Source organism: Pipistrellus hanaki (genome assembly GCF_964339955.1).
Source record: "Pipistrellus hanaki genome assembly, chromosome: 5".
Lineage (NCBI taxonomy): Eukaryota > Metazoa > Chordata > Mammalia > Chiroptera > Vespertilionidae > Pipistrellus > Pipistrellus hanaki.
Window position 1 is genome coordinate 72358692 of NC_140507.1, and position 23345 is coordinate 72382036.

General features: G+C 49.4%; 1 protein-coding gene across 2 annotated transcripts in view; it reads left to right on the top strand.

Moving 5' to 3' along the window:
* The first annotated feature begins 15650 nt into the window (after positions 1–15650).
* Positions 15651–23345, top strand: part of ATCAY (ATCAY kinesin light chain interacting caytaxin) — a 32689-nt gene continuing 24994 nt past the window's right edge. Inside the window, exons 1-2 of one of the 2 annotated variants that reach the window (XM_084883620.1) lie at positions 15651–16093; positions 18672–18781. In XM_084883620.1, coding sequence (XP_084739746.1) covers positions 18705–18781 — 77 coding nt within the window. In that variant the 5' untranslated portion in view covers positions 15651–16093; positions 18672–18704. The remainder of the gene's footprint in view (positions 16094–18671; positions 18782–23345) is intronic. The other variant, XM_084883619.1, reaches the window with a different exon arrangement.

Consider the following 23345-nt stretch of genomic DNA (forward strand, 5'->3'; position numbering starts at 1 on the left):
GTACAACACGTGAGATTGCAGAGAAGCTTCATGTATCACATACATGCATTGAAAATCACTTAAAACAACTTGGCTATGTTCAAAAACTCGATACATGGGTTCCTCACGAACTGAAAGAATCACAGTTAACGCAACGCATTAGCAGCTGCGATTTGCTAAAGAAACGTAATGAAAATGATCCATTTTTAAAACGACTGATAACTGGCGATGAAAAATGGGTTGTTTACAACAATATCAAGCGGAAAAGATCGCGGAGCAGGCCAGGTGAACCAACTCAAACAACATCAAAAGCTGATATTCATCAAAAGAAGGTTTTGTTATCAGTTTGGTGGGATTACAAAGGAATTGTCTACTTTGAACTCTTACCACCCAACCAAACGATCAATTCTGATGTCTACATTGAACAACTAACGAAATTAAACAATGCAGTTGAAGAAAAGCGGCCCGAATTGACAAATCGAAAAGGTGTTGTATTCCATCATGACAATGCAAGGCCACACACATCTTTGGTCATTCGGCAAAAATTAATGGAGCTTGGTTGGGATGTTTTGCCACATCCACCATATAGTCCTGACCTTGCACCATCTGATTACTTTTTGTTTCGATCTTTGCAAAACTCCTTGAATGGTAAAAATTTCAATAATGATGATGATGTCAAATCATACCTGATTCAGTTTTTTGCTAATAAAAACCAGAAGTTTTTTGAACGTGGGATTATGATGCTGCCTGAAAGATGGCAAAAGGTCATTGATCAAAATGGGCAATACATTACAGAATAAAGTTACTTAGTTCCATGAAAAAATTGTCTTTGATTTTCTTTAAAAAATCCGCAATTACTTAGCTGCCGACCCAATATTTCTTTGTTGTTAGATATGCTATATGATTTTATCTTCAGTATCATGTGATTATTCAAAACACAGTGTTACTGATTCTAAAAATAAAATAAGCCCCCTTCCCATCTCATGGGATCAAAGAGCAGAGATGGTCGGAGACCTGGGTTCGAGTCCTGCCTCCACTACTTTAGGGAGGCCTGAGCCAGGGACTTTGCCTTGCCTCACCTCGTTTTTTCCCCATCTGCAAATTGGAACCAATGACAAAATCTAGGTTAAACAGTCATAATGGGTACATCAGGCAATGCACGTGGAGCCGTTATGGAGTGCCTGGCATACAATCCTGTTTTTGAACCACTCAGACTGCGTCCCGTGGCAGCCATCACTTCCCTCTAGTATCTGTTGGTGTGTCCCACCCCTGAGGGAAGCAGGACCAGAGGTGGGGCTTCAAGGAGCCCACCTTAATCTCCTAGGACCCACATGAGAGTGAGAGCCCAGTCTGTCCACGGTGAGCACCAGGGTGTGCCTGCGGCTGCTCCCAGCAGGTGGGAGGGGGCAGGTCTAGGGCCGGATTGAGAGAACCCCAGCACCTGGGTTTATCCCAGGCTCCATGGGAAGAAATGGTGCTGCCGTCCCATTGGTTCTATCAAGGTTTCAGGAGAGAGACAACACCCATCATGTGGCCTCGCGCCCGATGCAATCCACCCACGGCCCTGCCCCAACAGCCACGCAGCAGGGGCGCACCCACTACTAGCCGTGTCTGCCTGGGCCCTCACTGCTCGGGGACGGGCCACTGACTGCTTTCCCTCCCCAACGTTCAGAGAAGCCCCCTCACCCTGGCGTTTGAGACGAGGTTTCTATGGCCAACAGAGTGCTGTGCTGCTCTCGTTTCTCCCACTCAAGCACCAGTAGGGCAATCTTAAGGCACTTCTGATGCACACTTGAGGCTGTAAGTTTAGTAACAGGCCTCTCTCGGGCAGGCTCCAACCCTGACCTCTGGCTGGCCACAGGGGACAGGGAGGGGAGGCATTAGGCGCGGGTGGCTGACCTGGGCGCCGGCACAGGGGTCTTGCTGATGTCACAGTGTGAAGCGGGGGGTGCAGCAGCCGGGTGGGAACTGGTGGCTTATGGGGAAGCTGCGGCAGAACTGGCACTGGAGCTGTTCCCTGAGCACCCCCCGGGGACAAGTCCTCAGGCTCTGGGAGTGGAGGTGGCGGGGGTGGAGGCTGCATCTGTGGGGGAGCAGTGGAGCATCGTAAGGACCAGCTGCTGAGCACACTGACATGTCACAGGTTGGGCAGCTTAGTCCTAAGAAGCAGAGGAAAATGGGTTGGTTTCCAGGATTGTGTTCATTTCTGCAGCAAACAGAGTAACAGGCTTCACCCACATGCATGCTCAGAGAAACCACCATCTCACCTGTGAACGGGCGGAGGCAAAGCTGTAGGAGGGTGAGGATGAGGAAGGCAGGGTGGACAAAGGATGCTGGGGGTTGGCTGTAACTGGAGGATGGGCCGCCGGCTGGCTGTGCCTCCTGGTAGTGGGTGCCTGTTGCGGAGGCTGCGCTTGGCTGCACCCATCGCCGGGCTGACAGTTAGCTCCTGTGGTCCCTGGAGAGCACGCAGAGACCTTCTGAAGAACCACACTTTACCTGAGATCAAATCTAAATGCCAAGCATTTAGATCATCAAAATCTCCACACCGAACACCAGCTCTTCTGCAGTGCTGAGAGAAAAGCTCCAGCATCCCGGCCTTAGCTCAGTTTTCACGGAGCATCTGTGACTACTTCACCAAGGGAATAACATTCATAGCGAGGATGGTGCATTGTGAAGTATGACACCCACTGCTAAATATGGTCGCTAAGGACATTCATCAGGGAGGATATTTTCAGATCTATTTTATTGGCAGTAAGATCACATGTAATTACTTATGTGTATGCACACACCTACTCACCCAGCAATCATTCCATTTTACATGCTGGTGCACTAGGGTTTTATATTCAAAACACTTATATATTATACATTCATACCCATCACAATTCTTTTTTAACAGCAGAATTTTCTTTTTAACCACGAAAGCCCATGTGGATTCTCCATGTGAAACGCCCACTTCAGATCCAGAGAGCCCAGAAAACATCGGACATACTGGAAAGGGTTCGGTGAACTAAATCCTTGGGCTCTCGGAAGGGTGATAGGATTTTGTTCCCCTCCAAGCCCACATGCAACCTTCTTTAAATGTAGTCACGAGTCTCTGGCTCCAAATCAGAGCCACATGGCTCCTCAAGACAGAGCCACTAGGCTGCTTGGTGTTCCCAAGACAGGGGTTCCGAGACTGGTGACTTTCCTGAGCCTGAGGGTGAGCCAGATTCTGCTTGGCAGGGAAACTTCTGGAATTCTCTCCCATCTTTCTGAACAGAAATATGGCCCCCACTCAGAGGGTGGCTATGTGGTTAGCCCTGCTCATCGCGTGCTTAATAACTGTCTTGGTGACATTATACTGGTTAATCTGAAGAGAAAGCATTATGAACACGCCCTCCCAGAAGCAGTGAAAGAATTCCCAACCAGGAACAATACGGCATGCCTTCTTGCTGCTGTGAACCTCAGTCAAGTGATGAATGGCCAGCGTTTCAGGAATGGCAAGGGGTCATCTGTGGTTCCAGCCCTCCCCTGCTGCTTTATTTATTTATTTATTTTTAAAAATATATTTTATTGATTTTTTACAGAGAGGAAGGGAGAGAGATAGAGAGCTAGAAATGTCAATAAGAGAGAAACATCGACCAGCTGCCTCTTGCACACCCCCTACTGGTGATGTGCCTGCAACCCAGGTACATGTCCTTGACCGGAATCGAACCTGGGACCTTTCAGTCCCAAGACGGATGCTCTACCACTGAGCCAAACTGGTTTCGGTATCCCCTGCTGCTTTAAACACTTCCACAGACATGTCTACACAGGTCTAACATGTGCCCCTCTGGTGTCAACAGAGGAGGACTAGACAGCCAATCTGAGATTTTCATGAGCAAGTATAACAGACATGGAACTACCAACCATGGATTCAACCAATGACATTCAAAGATAAAAAGAAGCCACTGGCTCTTTATATGTACACTGAGTGGCCAGATTATTATGATCTCTGAACCCATAATAATCTGGTCACTCAGTGTATATCCTATATAATAAAAGGCTAATATGCAAATTGTCTCCTCAACCAGGAGTTCCACCAGCAGGCAGGCCGGCCAACCGCCATGTCCCCTCCCTGTGGCCAGGCTGGCTGGCCCCCACCCATGCACAAATTCATGCACAAGGCCTCTAATATATATATATATACTGAGTGGCCAGATTATTAAGTGTTCAGAGATCATAATAATCTGGCCACTCAGTGTGTGTATATATATTTGTTTGTTTGTTTGTTTGTTTTATTAATTTTTTATTACAGAGGAAGAGAGAGGGATAGAGAGTTAGAAATACCAATGAGAAAGAAACATTGATCAGCTGCCTCCTGCACACCCCCTACTAGGGATGTGCCCGAAACCAAGGTACATGCCCTTGACCGGAATGGAACCTGGGATCCTTCAGTCTGCAGGCCGACGCTGTATCCATTGAGCCAAACGGATTAGGGTGCCACTGGCTTTTTAAAAACAATAATTACAAGAGTCTTGGATGTTATAGCTCATTCTGCTCCTGGAGAACAAACCTCATCAAAGAGTAAACCTCAGTGAACGGAACTGACTTTGTGAAACACAAAACGCTACAGAATCAAATCGAAGCAATTCTCAATCTTTAGTCAATAGCGTCAAATGAGGCACTTGGGATACATTAATTAATTTTTGTGGGGGGAGATACATTAATTTAAAAAGGCAAATGGACAGCAATATAGCACAAATGCAACTTACCTTTATGGGGAAAAGCTTGCCAGAGCAAAATATCTTCCCCAAGAAAAGAAATCTCTCAGTGGATAGAATGTCAGCCTACGGACTGAAGGGTCCCAGGTTCAATTCTGGTCAAGAGCACATGCCTGGGATGCAGGCTCAGTCCCCAATGGGGGGCATGCGGGAGGCAGCTGATCAATGATTCTCTCATCATTAATGTTTCTCTCTCCCTCCCCCTCCCTCCCTCCCCCTCCTTCCCTCTCTCTCCTTCCCTCTCCCTCTCCCTCTCCCACTCCCTCTCCCTCTTCCTCCTCTCTCTCCCTCTCCCTCTTTGTCTCCCTCTCCCTTCCCCTCTCCCTCTCCCTTCCTCTCTGAAATCAATTTTAAAAAATTAAATAAATAGCCGAAACCAGTTTGGCTCAGTGGATAGAGCGTCAGCCTGCGGACTGAAAGGTCCCAGGTTCGATTCCGGTCAAGGGCATGTACCTTGGTTGCAGACACATCCCCGGTAGGGGGTGTGCAAGAGGCAGCTGATCGATGATTCTCTCTCATCGATGTTTCTAACTCTCTAACCCTCTCTCTTCCTCTCTGTAAGAAATCAATAAAATATATATATATTAAAAAAAATTAAATAAATAAAATTAACATAGAACACAAGTATAAGAAGAATAAGCAGAGAATTTCTGGCAGATACCCTAGTATGAAACAGAACAAGAAAACAATTACCAACCAATTAGACATTGGATAATACCAAAGCCTTTTCCTTCCAAGATTCTAAATACTCTATGAATAAACAGCACACTTCAAATTTAAGGCATTATAAACATAGAAAAAGAGATGGGAAAAAAAAAAAAAAAACACCCACACAAAACAACCCACCAAAAAACCCTCTCCAATTTGTCAGTTTCCTAATTTTGTTCTGATTTATGCAGCATTACTCAGCTTTGATGATTAAGCTCTCTTAGTGATGAAAACAAAAGCTGATATTAACACAATAAAAAATAAAAAAAACCAGAATCGCCGAAACCGGTTTGGCTCAGTAGACAGAGCATTGGCCTGCGGACTGGAAAGTCCCAGGTTCGATTCCGGTCAAGGGCATGTACCTTGGTTGCGGGCACATCCCCAGTAAGGGGTGTGCAAGAGGCAGCTGATCAATGATTCTCTCTCATCAATGTTTCTAACTCTCTAGTCCTCTCTGTAAAAAAATCAATAAAATATTTTAAAAAAACAAAAACAGTATCAAATTAATCGACTAAAACCAGTCAAAATGGAGAGCTCCTCCAACTTGCTGGGATATGTAGTATATCTTTTAATTATCAAATGTATCTAAATCTTCTTCAGTATCTTTTCATGATTACATATATATATGTATAGTTTGATTGATTTCAAAGAGGAAGGAAGAGGAGAGAAGATAGAAACATCAATGATGAGAGAGAATAATTGATTGGCTGCCTCCTGCACGCCCTACACTGGGGACAGAGCCTGCAACCTGGGCATGTGCCCTGACTGTATATCAAACCGTGATCTCCTGGTTCACTGGTCAATGCTCAATCACTAGCCATACTGTCCAGGCCATGATTAAACTTTTAAAAACATAAAGCAGAGATCATAAAGTGGAGGCAGGAGTCATTAAGCCCACATCATCTAAATTCGGTGCTGGCATTTAAAACTTGGAGGGTCTCATAGAGAAAGGGGACTGGTGTTCTCTGGGGAAATGGGAAGGCTCCCCAAACTAGGTTTGAACCCCCAAGTCGACAACAGGTGGGGTGTGTGTGTTGTAAGGTCTATCTTAGTTCTTCTGTGCCCTCATACATTCTCTATCATCTTAGACTCAATTCACTTACATATAGGACTGGCCCTTATAGGGCCACCTGTAATCCCTAATTTGAAGTTTCACAAACTTTCAATTTACCACTCCTTCCTATATAATAAAAACCTAATATGCAAATTGTCTCATTGGGAGTTAATCCAGAAGACTGGGAGTTCAACCGCTTGCTATAATGTGTGCACTGACCACCAGGGGGCGTTGCAGAACATGGCGGGCATAGGCAACCCAGCACTGGCAGTAGGCAGCAGTGGAGGCACTGCCGGCCCCGATGGGCCCCGAGGAGAGCAGGACCACAGCAGGATAGTGGAGCAGGTGAGAGGGCAGCGCCAGGCCAAGGCAGGGTGCCAGGCAGGGCTGTGGGGCTGCGAGACTGGAGGCTCCAGCTGGGGCTGGGAGTGGGGGTGTGAGCTTGGTCCCAATCCCCGCAGGCCATCCTGAGGGACCCCACCAGTGCAGGAATTGGTGCACCAGGCCTCTAGTTCTATATAGTAAAAGGGTAATTGACCCTAACAGCAGAGTGACCAGAACAACCACTCAACGAGTCACTATGAGGCGCAGTGACCACCTCTCAGTCCCTTTCCCCCCGCAGGCAGGCTCCCATAGCCTGATGGCGAATGGGAAACCAGGGATGGGTGGTGGGGAATGGGGGCGGCACCAGGCCAAGGCCCTGACCCCACTGGTCACCCCACACACAGAGGACGACCCATGGTGGGGGGCGGGGCTGGCAAGTGGGCAGGAACAGCTGACTTCTCAGCACTCTCTCTCCCCTGTCCCACCGTCAGGCTCTGATCCCGATGGCAAACAGGGAACCAGGGGTGGGTGGTGGCAGGGGGTGAGGCCGGCTGCCAGCAGCTGGGGAAGATGGTCCTGATCACCTAGGGACCATACCCATGCACAAATTTTGTGTGCTGGGCCTCTAGTACAAGATAAAAAAGAATGAATACAGGTTTACAAATGCTCTTTCTACATGTTTTCCATATTTTTCCAGGACTACTCAGTTATTTACCCAGAACAGACTTTGTCCCCTTACCTCTATAACCACACAAAAGAACACCAACTACACTCATGTGAAAAAAATTTTTTTTTTAACTATTTGAAAATGCTTTTAAATTTGATGTTTTTGCGACCAGCCAGTGTAACTCGGTGGCTGAGCATCGACCTAAGAATCAGAAGGTCATGGTTCAATCCCAGTCAGGGCACATGCCTGAGTTACAAGCTCAATCTCTGATTGGCGGGGAGGAGAGCAAGGGGAGGCATGCAGGAGGCAGCTGATGATGATTCTCTCTCATCATTTTAAAAAATATATATATTTTATTGATTTTGTACAGAGTGGAAGGGAGAGAGATAGAGAGTTAGAAACATCGATGAGAGAGAGTCATCGATCAGCTGCCTCTTGCACACCCCCTACTGGGGATATGCCCGCAACCAAGGTACATGCCCTTGACCGGAATCGAACCCGGGACCCTTTAGTCCCCAAGCCGACGCTCTATCCATTGAGCCAAACCGGTTTCAGCTCTCTCTCATCATTGATGTTTCTATCTCTTTCTCCTCCCTTGCTCTCTGAAATAAAAATATTTTTAAATAAATAAATTTGATGTATTTGTTCTGATAATTCTAAATATAGACCTTGGTAAATCCAAACAAAGACAAAATATGGCAAAACTAAAAAATCAGAAACAGAACAAGTTTAGGAGGGGGGGGAAATCTCTATTAGGAAGTTACTTACGCTCCAAAGTTGATGAGCTGACTTTTGGTTCTGAAACAGAAAAAAATATGAAAATTCAAAATCCACACTTCAGATATTTGAAATGTAGCAAATGTATTTGTAATAGCATCTAAGATAGCATTGTTCATCCGAAAAGTTTTCCTTAAAATATAATTAAGCCAAATGGTTTTTTAAAATATATTTTTATTGATTTCAGAGAGAAAGGGAGAGGGGGAGAGAGATGGAAACATCAAGGATGAGGGAGAATCATTGATCGGCTGCCTTCTGCATGCCCCTCACTGGGGAACCAAGCCCACAACCCTGCATGTGCCCTTGACCGGAATGGAGCCCAAGACCCTTCAGTCTATCCACTGACCCACATTTCCCCTCACCTCATCTGTCCGCAGAGTGCTGAAACAGAGCATGAACAACACCTGCAGCAAAGGCCCCTCGTGAAGGGACACTGATCTCCCCCTTGCCTAAGGGGGGCTGGCCCCGGGGTTGGCTCCTCAGGGTCTGTGAAAAACTGGCCCAAGAGGTTCTGCCAGGCTACCAGCTGGAAACTGGCAAAAGGGTGATAAATGAAAAGGACGGGAGGAGGCACTGCCTCCTAGGAATGCCAGCCCTGCGCCTCTGCCTGGCACTTGGTCTTGATTGCTGAAGAAGAGAAACAGCAGCATGCTCCAAGAATAATGTGGGTGTGTGGGGGAGAGTTTGTACATTTGTGACATAAGATTACCCCCCCGCCCCCCCACCCCGTCTCTACCCACAGAGCCTCCCTCGCCTGGCTGCTTCCTAGGCCTGCCTGCCACCCGGCCCCAGCTCTTCTCTAGGCTCCCTTCTCTCCTCCCCTCCCACACGCCTGGGTCCCTTTTCCAGATCTCAAATACCCTCGCACCTACTCCATTCAGTTTCAAAGTCCCAAGACCCTCTACCCTTCCTGTCCTAGCTGTTCCCGCCCAAACTGCTCCCCCTCCCCGGAAGCCACAGGTGCCGCTCTCCTGTTGGATTTCAGGTCCTGCGCTATGTCCAGGCCACCCCCGCCCCACGCCTCTGCCTCTCTCTCGCGTAGCCTCCCAGGTCTCCGTGTTCTCTCAAGCCCCTGACCTTCCGGGGTCAGCATCCCACATACCCCTGCCTGGCCAGGTGCCCTCCCAAGGAGGTCTTCCCTCCCAAGCAGGGGTCAGGTCCTCACCGCCACTCCCCTCTCCCCTGGTCTGTCAAGGGGATGGACAGTTCACTGTCCATCCCTGACAGACCCAGGACCCCCTCCCACGCCAGGGGCCCCTCAGCTCTCCCAGGGACAGACACAACTCCGGGCCTCGGCCTCCGGCCCCGCGGCCTTCTCAGCGGAGCGGGCCCCCCACCTGCGTCCCGCCCGATTCCGACCGAGAAACCAACCCGCGGGTCCTCGAGGCGGGGTTTCCGGTTTCCGCAGGCCGGGCTGAGGGAGACCTTTACCTGAACTGCGAACAGGCGCCCCGCGCTGAGCTGCGGGAGCTCCTCTCCGAGACGCCGGGAGGCGGGGCCTTCGGGCGTGACGTAACCCGGCCGCCAATCACTCGTACCCGCGAAGAGCCCAGGCCCCGCCCCCCCGAGCGGCTCGCGCCTGCTCCCTTCCTACTCCCTGTCTGGGGATTGGCTCCGCGCTCTAGCCCCGCCCCTTCTTAAGCCCCGCCTATTATTCGGCTCCGCCTCCGAGGACTCTGGCTCTGACACCACCCCGCTCCCAGGCCCCACCCATGACTGAGAGACCCTGCAACTTGCTCCACATCTGGAGTCTTTGCTTGAGTCCAGCTCTATGCCCTGAACCAGGGTCCTTACTCAGAGCCCCGCCTCCATTTGACCACCCAAATGTGGGGAGTCTGGGCTCAAGCCCAGCCCCATCTCGGAGCCCCGCCTTCCCTTTAACCACTCAGCTTTGGGGGTTCTCTGCTTCATGGGCCTCTTTCTTGGCCTCTTTCTTGGCCTCTTTCTTGGCCTCTCATCCCAAGCACTGCCCCACTCAACACTTAAAATTTAGTGGCTCTAAGTTAGCAGTTTTCTACCATGGTGATGTGCCCAGGGGACATTAGGTAGTCCTGGGGACATTTGTGGTTTTCATGACTGAGGAGAGGAATGGAGGGGGTGAGGTATCGTTTAACACGCCACAGTGTCCAGAGTGGCCCCCTAGGAGGAAGATTACAGAACATCCTTTTTTCCTGTTATTGACCAAATGTCACTAGTGCTAATGTGGAGAATCCTACACTAAGTGAAATAAATTTTGAAAGATATTTCTTGACCCCACCTATTACAGGTGTGGACCCTGAGAAAGAAGATATCAAGAAGGGCTCCTGGTGGCTTACAGGGCTCAAATTACCAAAAATAGATGATAGATAGATGATAGAGCAATCCTAGCAGCCATTTTTACACAAGGCCTCTCATGCAAACTGTGCTTCAGGGAGAGGCCTGCACTGAACCACCTGCCTGCATTATTTCTGCCATCTGAACCAGCACTTATACAGGAGTTCCTAGAATCCTATTTCAACCAATAGGCTTGAGTCTTTCTTTCCCCATCTAATCAGAGCTGTGCCATCTCTGATCAACTACAGTGGCTCTATTCTGACCAATCAGGACAGTGCCTTTTGGGCCAATCAAACTAGTAGGATTTGGAGTCTTCATTTGCATCAGGGACCAGGAGTGGGGACCTCTGTCCATATAAGCCACTTTCCATTGGCTCAGAGAGCTAACTTTTCCTTTCCATCAGAGATGTTCACTGATTTTCCCAGGCAGGGTAGCAAGGAGCAGAGAAGAGCTGTCTAGCTAGAGAGGGGCCTGGCCCCAGGGCTATCCCAAATTATGCTGTTTTCACAGCTGTGCTGTATCACAATTGAGTTGTTTTGCACTGAATAAAGTTTCCTTCTTCAATGCACCCCAATTTGGGGTTCTTATTGCTACTGAATTAATGCCAATGATTATCAGTTGACACAGGCCAGATCATCTTGGGGAATGCAGCAGTGAGCAAGACTAACAAGGTACCAGTCCTCAAGAACTTGGAATCAGCCGAAACTGGTGTGGCTCAGTGGATAGAGTGTCGGCCTACAGACTGAAGGGTCCCAGGTTCGATTCCGGTCAAGGGCATGTACCTTGGTTGCGGGCACATTCCCAGTAGCGGGTATGCAGGAGGCAGCTGATCAATGTTTCTCTCTCATCAATGTTTCTAACTCTCTATCCCTCTCTCTTCTGCTCTGTAAAAAAATCAATAAAATATATATATATATTTTTAAAAGAACTTGGAATCAGGGAAGCAGATCATAACCAAATTGCTAATTACAACTATGGTATTTTCTTGGTTAATAACAACTTTATTGAGATATAATTCACACACCCTACCATTTAAGATGTGCAAGTCAATCGTTTTCAGTAACTTCACAGAGTTGTGACACCATCACCACTAACTCCAGAACATTTTTATTATCCCACGAAGAAACCCTGTACCCATTAGCAGTCACACACACACACACACACACACACACACACACACACACACACGGCTCCTGGCCACCACCAATGTGCTTTCTGTCTCTATGGATTTTCCTATTCTAGATATATCTTATCAATGGAGAATAAATTCTCTATTATCAATTGATTGATTGATTGATTGATTTGAGAGAAAAAAAGGGAGGGAAAAAGAGTTGATTCTTATATGAACCCTGATCAGGAATTAAACCCCGCAACATTAGCATATTGGGAGCGATGATCTAACCAACTGAGCTACCTGGCCCGGGCAAGAAATAAACTCTTAATACATACAGCCACTTGGATGAAGTTCTAGATAATTATGCTGAGTGGAAAAAGCCAATGCTAAAAGGCTACATACCTACTCTCATGGTTTTATTTACATAAAATTCTTAAAAGGTTAAAATTATAAAAAATGGAGAACATATTTGTGATTTCCAGGGGTTAAGGACATGGGGACAGGAGAAGGGGAATGGAAGTGGCTATAAAATGGCAACATGAGAGATTCTGGGGTGATAGAAAAATTTTGAATCTTGACTATCAAAAGCAATAGTGAAATTGTAACATAATTTTGTAAGATGTTACCATTGGGTAATGGAGGGAAAAGAGTACAGGGGATCTCTCTCTGTTATTTCTTATAACCAAATGGGATTCTAAAATTATTTCAATTTCTTTAAATTAATTTTATGAAAGGCCAAAAAAGTACATTTACTGACTGTGATGGGGTGGTGTTCTTTTGCCCCTTAATTTAAGAAAGCAGGGGGCCAGTTAATTCTTGGACAGAAACCATGGTAAGCCCAGGGTGCCAAAAAAAGCCCTTTGGGTAATTTAGCGGATGGCATTCTTCCATTTGTGTCTGTATGACCATGTGTGGCCTCGAGGAACAATCTGCCAAGCACAGTTCTCCCTCCATGTGCTGGCTAAAGTCCAGCGTGGTAATTATACTCGTACATGGCCTTCCTCCAAATCTCTGCAGCTCTAACTAGATGAAGGCTGCATGCTTTATACAAAAGCAGAGCTGTTTTAATTGTTTTCCCTGGATTGCATAATACCTCTTTTCCTGTTATTGACTGCAAGCATTATGCTGAAATGTTTTACCTGCACCATCATAACTAGTCCTCACACTAGCCCTCATAAGTAGATACATCAGTTCTCGTTATTGGCAGTAGTTCTCGTTTATAAAGTTAGTACAAACACCGAATCACTGCTTGTAAGCCTTATATATAGGATTGGATTCCTGTGAGCCTCTGGTCGCAACATTTTTATCAAGTGATCAGTACATCACCTTGTTTTATGTGTATGTTTTGTTTAAGGAGATCTTAATCTACATTGTGATTCCTTAACATTGAACTCACAACCCATAGCACTATAACTCATGCCAGAATGAAGCTTATATAATACTCATATCTTCTCCATAAGGCACATCCCAGCCTACTTGTGCTTAGAAACACTAGACAGCTCTTAAGCAACATGAGTTGGGGCCATTATAAACAGTGAAATCACCAAAAATAATCACAAAAATGCAAAGCACAATAATCACAAAAATGCAAAGCACAGCATTAAATAAACCCCAAAGAGGGAAGTCATTTTCCAGAAGCTAATTCCAGCATGTCAGGAGGGCTGATTCATCTGACGGCATTTCCCCAAACCTGAAAAGGATGCATAAATGATTACTTGCTGCCAGACAGCTGAGGGCTTTCAATCTACATGTCATTGCCTTCTACTGGCCAAACACCTGAATAGCTGTAGGTAGGTTCCCCAGTCTCACAATGGATTCTATATACTAAACCTTGGCCTTTGTACCTTGGTTTAGGAAAATTTGTGTTAATAAAAAGCAAGGGGTCCAGAGAGACAGGAGGACTTGGTTTCTTTAGCTAAGTCTTCTCTGGCTCCCCAAAATGCCTTCCAAAAATATGTTCCATATCTTGATTCTTGATTACTTTATAGCAACCCCTTTTCCAGATTCCTGAACCCCCCTTCTAGATGCTGGATTAAGACCCGCAGCATCATTTACAGTCTGGATTGAAATAAGAAGACAGGGCAGATGGGAACCTACATTCAAATTTTTTACCACTTTGGGCTGCCTGCAAACGACCAAGAAAACGCCATGAATATTGATTTGGGGTTTGCAAATGTTACAAATAAATTTCAGTAGGCAAGTTCATAGATAAGAAAACAACAAGCATTGAGGATCAAATGTACTTGTATTACTCTCCTTTGCAAACCAGGAAAGTGAGACTTAAGGAGGTTTAACAATTTCAATGCTTCAACAAACTTCACTGAGCACCAACTATGTTTCAGGAATTCTTCTAGGGCAGGTTTCTCACCTCAGCACCATTGATACTTGGGTCCAGGTAATTCCCTATTGTGGAGGACTGTCTATTGTAGGGTGTAGAGCAGCATCTCTGGTCTCTAACCACTCAATGCCAGTATCGCTGGCATCCCTCAAGTCATGATAACCAAAAATGTCATCGACATCACCAAATGTCCTGGGTGTGGGGGAGAGCAGAATCGCTCCCAGTCATAAACACTGGCCTGGGAATTAGAGATTCAGTAATAACAAACTCCAACATCTATGATCTCAAGAAGCTTCCCTTATGGGGGACAGGGGAATGGGAAGAGGGGTTAGTGTTTACCAGGGCAAGAGTTTTAGTTTGAGAAGATGAAAAGGTTTGGGAGATGGATGGTGATGATAGTTGCACACTGTGAAATGTAATTAATGCCACTTAACCTTACACTTAAAATAACCCGAATGGTAGATTTTCTGTTAGACATATTTTAGCGCAATTTGAAATACACCAAACACCAAGCTTAGGTCTCACGTTGGGCTCCCGGGTGGCTGCGGCAGCACCACGGACAGCTCCCGGCGCCCTCTCATGGGGGAGGGGCTGGGCTTCTCAAACAGCCCTCTGTCCGGAATGCCTTTCCCTTTTCCATCCTTCTAACTCCTACTCAGTCCTCAGGGTCTACCGCACATCTTCACTGCCCTGGGATATCTTCCCATGCACACCCCTCCCCCCAACCTGCTGCAGGTCTAAAAATAAACAGTAAGCAAGAGCCTGGTCTATAATAGATGGCCCAGTGGGTTAAGCGCAGTCCTGTGCACCAGAACGTCACGGGTTGGATTCCCAGTCAGGGCATATGCCCAGGTTTCAGCTTCCATCCCCAGTCAGGGTAGGTGCAGGAGGCAGCGGATGGATGTTTCTTTCTCACATCGATGTTTCTCTGTTTCTTTCTCTCTCTCTCTCTCTCTCTCTCTCTCTCTCTCTCTCTCTCTCTCTCTCTCTCTCTCCCTCCCTCCCTCTCTCTCTCTCTCTCTCTCTCTCCTCGTTCCCCTCCTCCTCTCTGTCTCAAATAAATTTTTTAAAATTACTTAAAAAAAAAACAAAAAAACAGTAAGCAAGAAATATGTACACAGCCTTTCTCATGCCCCTGCACCGAGTTAGCCCCACTCTCCCTGCACCATCTCATTACATGCTGAAAGGCCAGGGCCATTTTCCATGTCACCGAGGAGGAAACTGAAGCGGACCCAGGGCTCCAACCCACATCTGGTCTGATTTCAGCGGATGCGCGGTGAGCCCTCCACCATGCCGCTGCCTCCCGAAGTCCTCCAGGTCAAGGTCACCGCAGTGCACCACCGCGAGGAGCGCCTCTCCCCCCGCGGCCGAGCCCCCGTGCCCGGGGCGATTCCAGCGCCTCCCGCCCGGTCCTCGGCTCCATCCATGGGGAGTGGCCGGCCGAGGCGCCGCCGAACGGGTCCTGGGGACATCGCTCCCTCCTCCCTCCTCTCCTCTGGGTGGAGGGGATGAGGCCATCGCCGCCATTGGTTTCTGTGTGTGTGGGTCCCTTGTTTTGTTTTTAGATCTGCGATGCGCCATCGGGAAAATCATTTCCGCTCCTGCGGCGGGTGCGGCTCCTGGAAAGGCTCCCTCCAGCCAATGGGGAGCCGCGGCCGCCGGCGGGGGCTGTGCTTTTGGGCCAGCCCTGCCCCCACCCCACCGGCCCACCCCGCACACAAAAGCGGCGTAATTCACCGCCTTACGGAAGCCGAGCCTCTGACGGCGGCGAGCCGGGGAGGGAACGCACCTGAGAGTCACCGGCTGCGACGGCGATGACCGGGGACGCAGCCGCCTGCGGGCGAGGGGGAGCCGGCCGCTAGCTGCACCCGCTGCCCGCCCCCCGGACACGAGCCGCCCGGGGTGACCTTGCTTGGATGCAGAGCCCGCCCCTGCGCGCATCTTCCTCGGATGCTCTGACCGCCCGCGGGCCGGCGGGGGAGGCGAGGGATGCCGGGCTGCGGCGGCGCCGCGCTCGCCTTTGTCTGCGCGTAACCGGGAGAGGCCTCGGCGGTAACCAGCTCTCACCGCGGAGGTGAGCCCACCTTGCTTCCCCCCCACACCCCAAACCCTGCCCGGGAGGGGTGCCCGGGCAGCTGCTGCTGCCACCCCCTCCCGGCTGGTGGGGCTGGTGGGAATAGAGAGCCACGGTCCTGGCTCTTGGGGTGGGGACCCACCCGTTTCTCCGCCCGCCGCCGGCATGCACACCTCCCGTCCCCCTCCCGTGCTGGCGCTCACCTGGAAGCAGAGAATCGCACCATTTTCAGGATATTGTGTTTGGGGGTGAGACGGATAAAACCCTCCGCCCCTCTCCGGGACGCTTCCTGCCAGACCAAAACGTCCACATCTGCCACCTCTGTGCCTTTCCTATTTATAACGCCGGGAGCGATCTGGCAGAGGGATCCGAGAGTGTGTCCATAAAGGCTTGTCTGTGGGGCGGGAGGAAGGGCGGGGGTTGAGGCAGATTCCTCTCTCCCTGAACTTGAATGTGATGTGCTAATAATTCAGCACCACCGCACCAAGGAACGCTTCCCCGCTCCCCTGGCCTTTGCCTCATTGCCGTTCTTAAATGTGAAGTCAGGATGGGAGAGTGGGAGGGGACAGGGCCTAGGGGGCCTACCCACACCCACAGGGAGAGGATCTTGGGGCAACGTGTGTAGGTCCAGGGGCTGGGCTGTAGGGGTGTGTGTGTGTGTGTGTGTGTGTGTGTGAAGGGGGGCGGTTGGGGGATCCTTCCTGGGGGCTCGAGGACACACCCAACTCAGGATAAGGAAAACTGGCGCAGAAGACCACTCCCTTGTTCCATTGTGCTGTAGTTCACTTGCCGTAGCTTCTGGGTGGTCGTGGTTGCCCACACCGTCAGAAAGATTCTTATTCATTTTTTGGCCAACTGCGTCTCACTGTCCCTTGTCCATGAATGAATGACGACATTGAGGACAGTGAAAAGGAGGGAGTGAGAAACTCTCCCGGAAGTGGGGAGAGGGCTCAAATTGCAGCCATCCTCTCCCTCCCTGCCTGGCCTTCACCTGTCTCAGGCTCCTTCTGGGTCCTCCCTCTCTGAGCCAAGATCCCAAACGCAGGCCCTCGCCCTTTCCGGGGACCATGGTCCAGTGCAAGCAGGGCTTTGGATGTCACACCTGAGCTGCTGGCCATGCACCAGGCCACAGAGGCAGCTGGGCAACAGGGAAGGTGAGGAGCTGGCTGGGGGTGAGGGACCTTACACACTCACAGTGAGGATAACACTGGGGCTGTTTGGAGAATGGGAGAATGGGACGCGAGCACAGAGTAGGCCCTCTATAATGACAGCCAAAGCCATGCCTGAAATCCTTTCACAAATCTGCGCATGATTTCCCATCCTCAGATCTATAGGCCCTGGGTTTCTCAATCTCAGATCTATAGGCCCTGGGTTTCTCAATCTCAGATCTATAGGCACTGGGTTTCTCAATCTCAGATCTATAGGCCCTGGGTTTCTCAACCTCAGATCTATAGGCACTGGGTTTCTCAATCTCAGATCTATAGGCCCTGGGTTTCTCAATCTCAGATCTATAGGCGCTGGGAGCCAGGTTATAATATCCTGGACACTGTCGGGTGTTGAGAATCATCCCTGGCCTCCACCCTTTCAGTCCCAGGAGCAACCCCCCTCCAGTTGTGACAACCAAAAATGCCTCCAAACATTGCCACGTGTTCCCTGCTGGTGGGGGAGGGTAGAGGGGGGGTTCAGAATTGCCCCTAGAAGAGAACCGAAGGACACAGAACCTGTGATGTCATTTGAGTCCTACGATCCTGCACTGTTATGCCCAAAAGGTATCGTAGAGATTATTTCTAGCACAGGTTTCATTTATAAACAGGGAAACTGAAGCCTGGAGGGGTGAATGGCCTGAGAGTCTGCCATACCCCAGGTTATACCCTAATTCAGTCTCACTCAGCAGCTGGCTCCGCTCCCAGACAGCCCAGCACTTAAGCCGTCATCTGGAGTGCTGTATCCACCCCGCCCCTGCCCTCAGCCAGCTCCTAGAACAAGACAAACAAACTGGCATTTTGTGGTCGGTAATAATTATGATCCTGACTCCCAACCCCAGTCACTTTCCACACTGCCTTCGTTAGCCCTCAGGTCAGCAAGTTGTCAGGATTTTCTTCTTTGAGGGGGGCGATAAGGGGACATGGTAGGTGGCCTGGAGCAGAGAGTAGGTTGGTTTTGACCAGGTCCTGTTTGAAAATGTCAATCCCAGCAAGGAAGCTCAAGTATATCAGTCATCAACACTTTAGTATAAATGAGTTCAATTGCTCTATGGTTTCCCAGTTGAAGACTAAGATAATGAAAGGGTGATGAGCACCGGGGAAGGTGAATTTCAGAGCTTCAGAGGGAGGGGAGCATGTAGCAGGAGCTCAGTCTCTCGCCTGGGTTCAAACTCCAGACCCACATGGGTGTTCGTAGATTCTATGCTTCTGCTTTATCGCCTGTGAAACGGGAAGCCTCATGGGGCTGGGCAATGATTCAATGAAACGATGGGCGCAAGAGCTCTTTGCAGATGGATCTGAAATGCTGGACATGGGTGAGGGGTTGTTATGATGATAATTGTCCAGTAACACCTCCATCCACGGCTCTCCTTCAGAATTCATCCCTTCTTCAAGCCACACGTGATCCCATGGGGACAACTGAAGCCACACTCCGGATGGAAAACGTGGAGGTGAAGGACGAGTGGCAGGATGAAGATCTTCCCAGGTACCGCCCCCGGGTCTCTGTGTCACCGGGGAGGGAGTGGGCCCAGCCTTCTCCGCCGTGGGGTGCAGAACTGCCCGGTGACCAGGCCAGGCCGTAATGAATATTTGCTACATTATTTAAGACTGATTTCCGCCGAAACCGGTTTGGCTCAGTGGTAGAGCGTCGGTCTGCGGACTGAAGGGTCCCAGGTTCGGTTCCGGTCAAGGGCATGTACCTTGGTTGTGGGCATATCCCCGGTGGGGGGTGTGCAAGAGGCAGCTGGTCGATGTTTCTCTCTCATCGACGTTTCTAGCTCTCTATCTCTCTCCCTTCCTCTCTGTAAAAAAATCAATAAAATATATATATTTTTAAAAAGACTGATTTCCACCCCACCTCCTATGCCTGAAAAGCTCCCATTTCCACATTATTTTGAGGATTATAAACATTCTTGCAAACCCATTTCATGGACTGTTTTACAATAGTCTTACCTGGGATCCCGTGAACCGGGTGATAGTGTATTTTCACCTGCAGCAGTCAGAGGGAGTGAGCCATACCCCTGCTTCAACCCCTGGGGCAAATGCCCACCCCACAGAGAACCTGGGGTTCAGCCTCCGCCTGCTTCTCTGAGCTTACTCCCATCGTTGTCTGTCCCCTTCACGTCCCTCCAGCCCCAGCAGCTTCCTTCCAGTTCCTTACCCGTATCTGGCTGCCTCTGACGTTCAGACTTTGCACTGGCTGTTCCCTCTGCCTGGAACACTCTTCCCCAAACACCCATGCCTCCCTCATCTCCTTCAGGTCTCTGCCCACAGGCCACCTGCCCAGAGAGGACCTCCTGGCCCCCTTATCACCCTCTCCCAAGTTTCTGAAGAGGGGCACCCACACCCTAGTCACTGAAACCTGGGGATGTTCCCTTAATGGCAAGAGGCACTTTGCAAGTGTGATTACGTTAAGGATCTTAAAATGAGAAGATGATCCTGAGTTGTCCAGGCGGTCCTTGTAAGAGGGAGGCAGGAGGAGACTTGACTACAGAAGTAGGAGCTATGATGATGGAAGTCACAGATGGGCGTCATGGGAGAAAGGGGCCATGAACCAATGGATGCGAGCACCTCTGGAAACTGGAAAAAGCAGGAAATAGACTCTCTTCTGGCCTCTAGAATCATCCAAGAATGCATGTGTGTTAGGGTAAGCCACTAAGTTTGTGGTACTTTATTATAGCAGCTGTAGGAGACCCATACTATCTACTACACTAGACATTTTATATATTTCTCTTTTTTAAAGTCCATTTCCCTCCCTCCCTACAAAGGGAAAACTCCACGAGAGGTTTGACCACTGCTGTATGCCAGCATGAGGACAGAGCCTGGCAAACCGTTGGTGCTCAATAGATAGGATGAATGAATGACAGTCACTGGAAGGAAAAAACAAGTAGGAAGAAAGCCCTGGGCAGCATCCACTGCTGACATGCAAGAACTACCAGACTCACTCTCTCTCTCTCTCTCTCTCTCTCTCTCTCTCCCTCCCTCTGATTTTTCCTCCAGCGAGGCGTTGCTTGTATAACACAAACTATCTTCAGCACAGGCTCCCTATTTCATTGGTTGGATACAACCACTCATCTCCTTCCCCCTTTAATGCAAGGACTTTACCCCCAGGAGACGATGACCAAGAGTTAGTTACATAACCATCTGGGAGGGAAGAGTCAAAGGAACTGAACATGCTCACCCTGGGAAAGAGACTTTAAAGAGGCTCTCCGGCTCCAGAAATCCTTTGGCAAGAGCAGTGAGGGCAGAAGCCAGGCTCATGAACAACAGGCACGAACGGGACGCAGGTTTGAGTCCGACATAGAATATGGGCCTCAAATGGTCCGAGATACACTTTTTACAACTTCCCGTTCAAAAGCTGACCGGGCTTGTGGGAGGTCCTGGACTCCCTATTGACGGCATCCAAGTGGGAGCTGCGATGTGGAGGGCGTGAGCCCCGGGTGAATTTGAATTTAGACCTGTCCCGAAGCCAGCCATTTTCAGTCTATAGTGTGCACAGGTGTGTGTGGTTCTTTATAGCGAGAGGTGCCAGTTCTCAGAAGAGCTGCATCTCTTGTCTGCCCAGTACCGTCGTCTGTAGCAGTTTGTCTCCAGGAAGAGAAGTATTGATATTTTGGGTGAGAGATGCCCATTGCATTAGGGCCAACCTCCTGCTCTTTCACCTTCAGGACGTCCTTTCCACATTCCCTCCCATAAGCCTTTCTCTTCCACTCTCTACCATAGGGAGGGCTGGTGCCTGGGGAGGGGTCTCCTGGCACCCAGACTTGGCAGTTTGGGCAAATTAAGGATCGTTTTCTAGCAGGGAAGTCCTGATGTGGTTAGGAAGACTCCAGCCCAGCCAGTGTTGCTCAGTGGTTGAGCATCGCCCTAGGAACCAGGAGGTCACGGGTTTGTATTCCCGGTCAGGCCATATGCCCGGGTGGCAGGCTCGATTCCCCAGGAGGGGTCATGCAGGAGGCAGCCGATCAATGATGCTCTCTCATCACTGATGTTTCTGTCTCTGTCTCCCTCTCCCTTCCTCTCTGAAATCAATAAATATATATTTTTTTAAAAATAAAATAAAAAGGCTCCCAAATGGACAAGAGGTGGCTTTGAGAGCAGTCACCTGCTCCTGTTGCAGGGGAGGGGTCTGTTTCCCATACAAAGTGGAATCAGATGGGGTGATTCCAGCACCAAACATCCGGGTTCCGGTAGGTCTTCGATCAGTCTTAGCCTCTCTGGCCTCTGCTGAGACCAAAGCACTCCCGGGTCTGGACTTCGAGAACCTTCTGATTCAAACCCCAACGGCTTGCACCTTGGGCAACTCTTTTTTTTTTTTTTTTTTTTTTTTTAAATCAATCTTTATTGTTCATATTATTACAAAGGTTCCTCATTTCTTCCCCCCTCCACCAGGTTCCCACCCCACCCTCTGCCCCCTCCCCATCCCCCATTGTCCTCATCCATAGGTGCACAGTTTATGTTCAGTCTCTTCCTCCCTCCCTTTCCCCGATAGTAAATCCCTTTTCAGATAGTAAATCTGTTACTTAGCATTTTCTCATATCAATAATACCTCCACATGCCCAATGATACACTTCACACAAAAGACATTTTCAAATAGGTCAACCAGCCTCACCAGGCCCCACCCAAGGCACTCACAGATCAACACCCCAGCGCTATACTAACTCAACACATCCAGATCTAAGCCTTCATCACTTGATTCAGCAGACCCTCAAGTTCCCGCAAAAGTTTCCAGCCATGTCTGAGAGGCAGCCGTGGGCAGGTACAGGCGAGGAGCGAGCTGTTTCGGGCCTGGCTGCTCCGGGCCTGGCCGCTGTTGCTCTGGTTCGTTCCACAACCAGCTGCTCCGGGTCTGGTCACTGCCGCTCCCGACCTAGTTGCTCTGGACTTGGCTGTTGCTGCTACAGGCCTGGCCGCACCCGACCCGGCTGCTCTGGGCCCGGTTGCTCCGGTCCCGGCCGCTCCGGGCCTGGCCGCTCCCAGCCTGTCAACCGCTGCTCCGGGCCTGGCCGCACAAGACCCGGCTGCTCCGGGCCTGCTTGGGCAACTCTTCAAGCATCTTGGTGCCTCCGTTTTCCTGTCTGTGAGATGGGGGCAGTCATCCCCAGCTCAGGAAGCTGTGAGGACTCAATGAGGTGTGTGGGGCTGGATGGTTGAGATGGGCTGTCTAAATGATGAAGGCTGCCCAGAGTCTTTGTCACCCTCAGTATTGTTCCTATTAGGTTGTTTAAAAATATATATTTGATTGATTTCAGAGAGGAAGGGAGAGGGAGAGAGAGAGATAGAAACATCAGTGATGAAAATCAATGATTGCCTGCCTCCTACACACCCCCTCTGGGGATCACGCCTGAAACCTGGGCATGTGCCCTGACCGGAAGTTGAACCATGACCTCCTTGTTCATAGGTCAGTGCTCAGCCCCTGAGCCATGCGGGTTGGGCTTTTCCTATTTGTTTGTATCTTGTTATCTCTGGTACCTTTTCCCGCCCCCTCCCAATATGTTAAAAGAGAGCCCCTCTCCACAGTGTTGTGGAGACAAAAATGGGGCTGACTGAAACCGGTTTGGCTCAGTGGATACAGCGTCGGCCTGCGGACCGAAAGGTCCTAGATTCGATTCCGGTCAAGGGCATGTACCTGGGTTGCGGGCACATCCCCAGTAGGGGGTGTACAAGAGGCGGCTGATCAATAATTCTCTCTCATCAATGTTTCTAACTCTCTATCCCTCTCCCTTTCTCTCTGTAAAAAAATCAATAAAATATATATATATATATATATATATATATATATATATATATATATATATATTTTAAAATGGGGCTGATTGCAGTTGCAGATGTTAACTCCAAGTAAGTTTCCCCCAGCTGCAGAGGGTCCCTCTCTCCTGCAGTAGGTCAGTGTCTGCAAGATAGTGGCCGCGCTGTGCAGCCTGGGGGGTGGTGTGCCCTGGCCACGGCTGCTGTCTTCCTCGTTCTGGAAGGAATGAGTGCAGCTCCTTGGTGCTAAGTCCAGCTGCATTTCAACATAAGGACCTCTGTCTGATGCCAGACAGCCCACA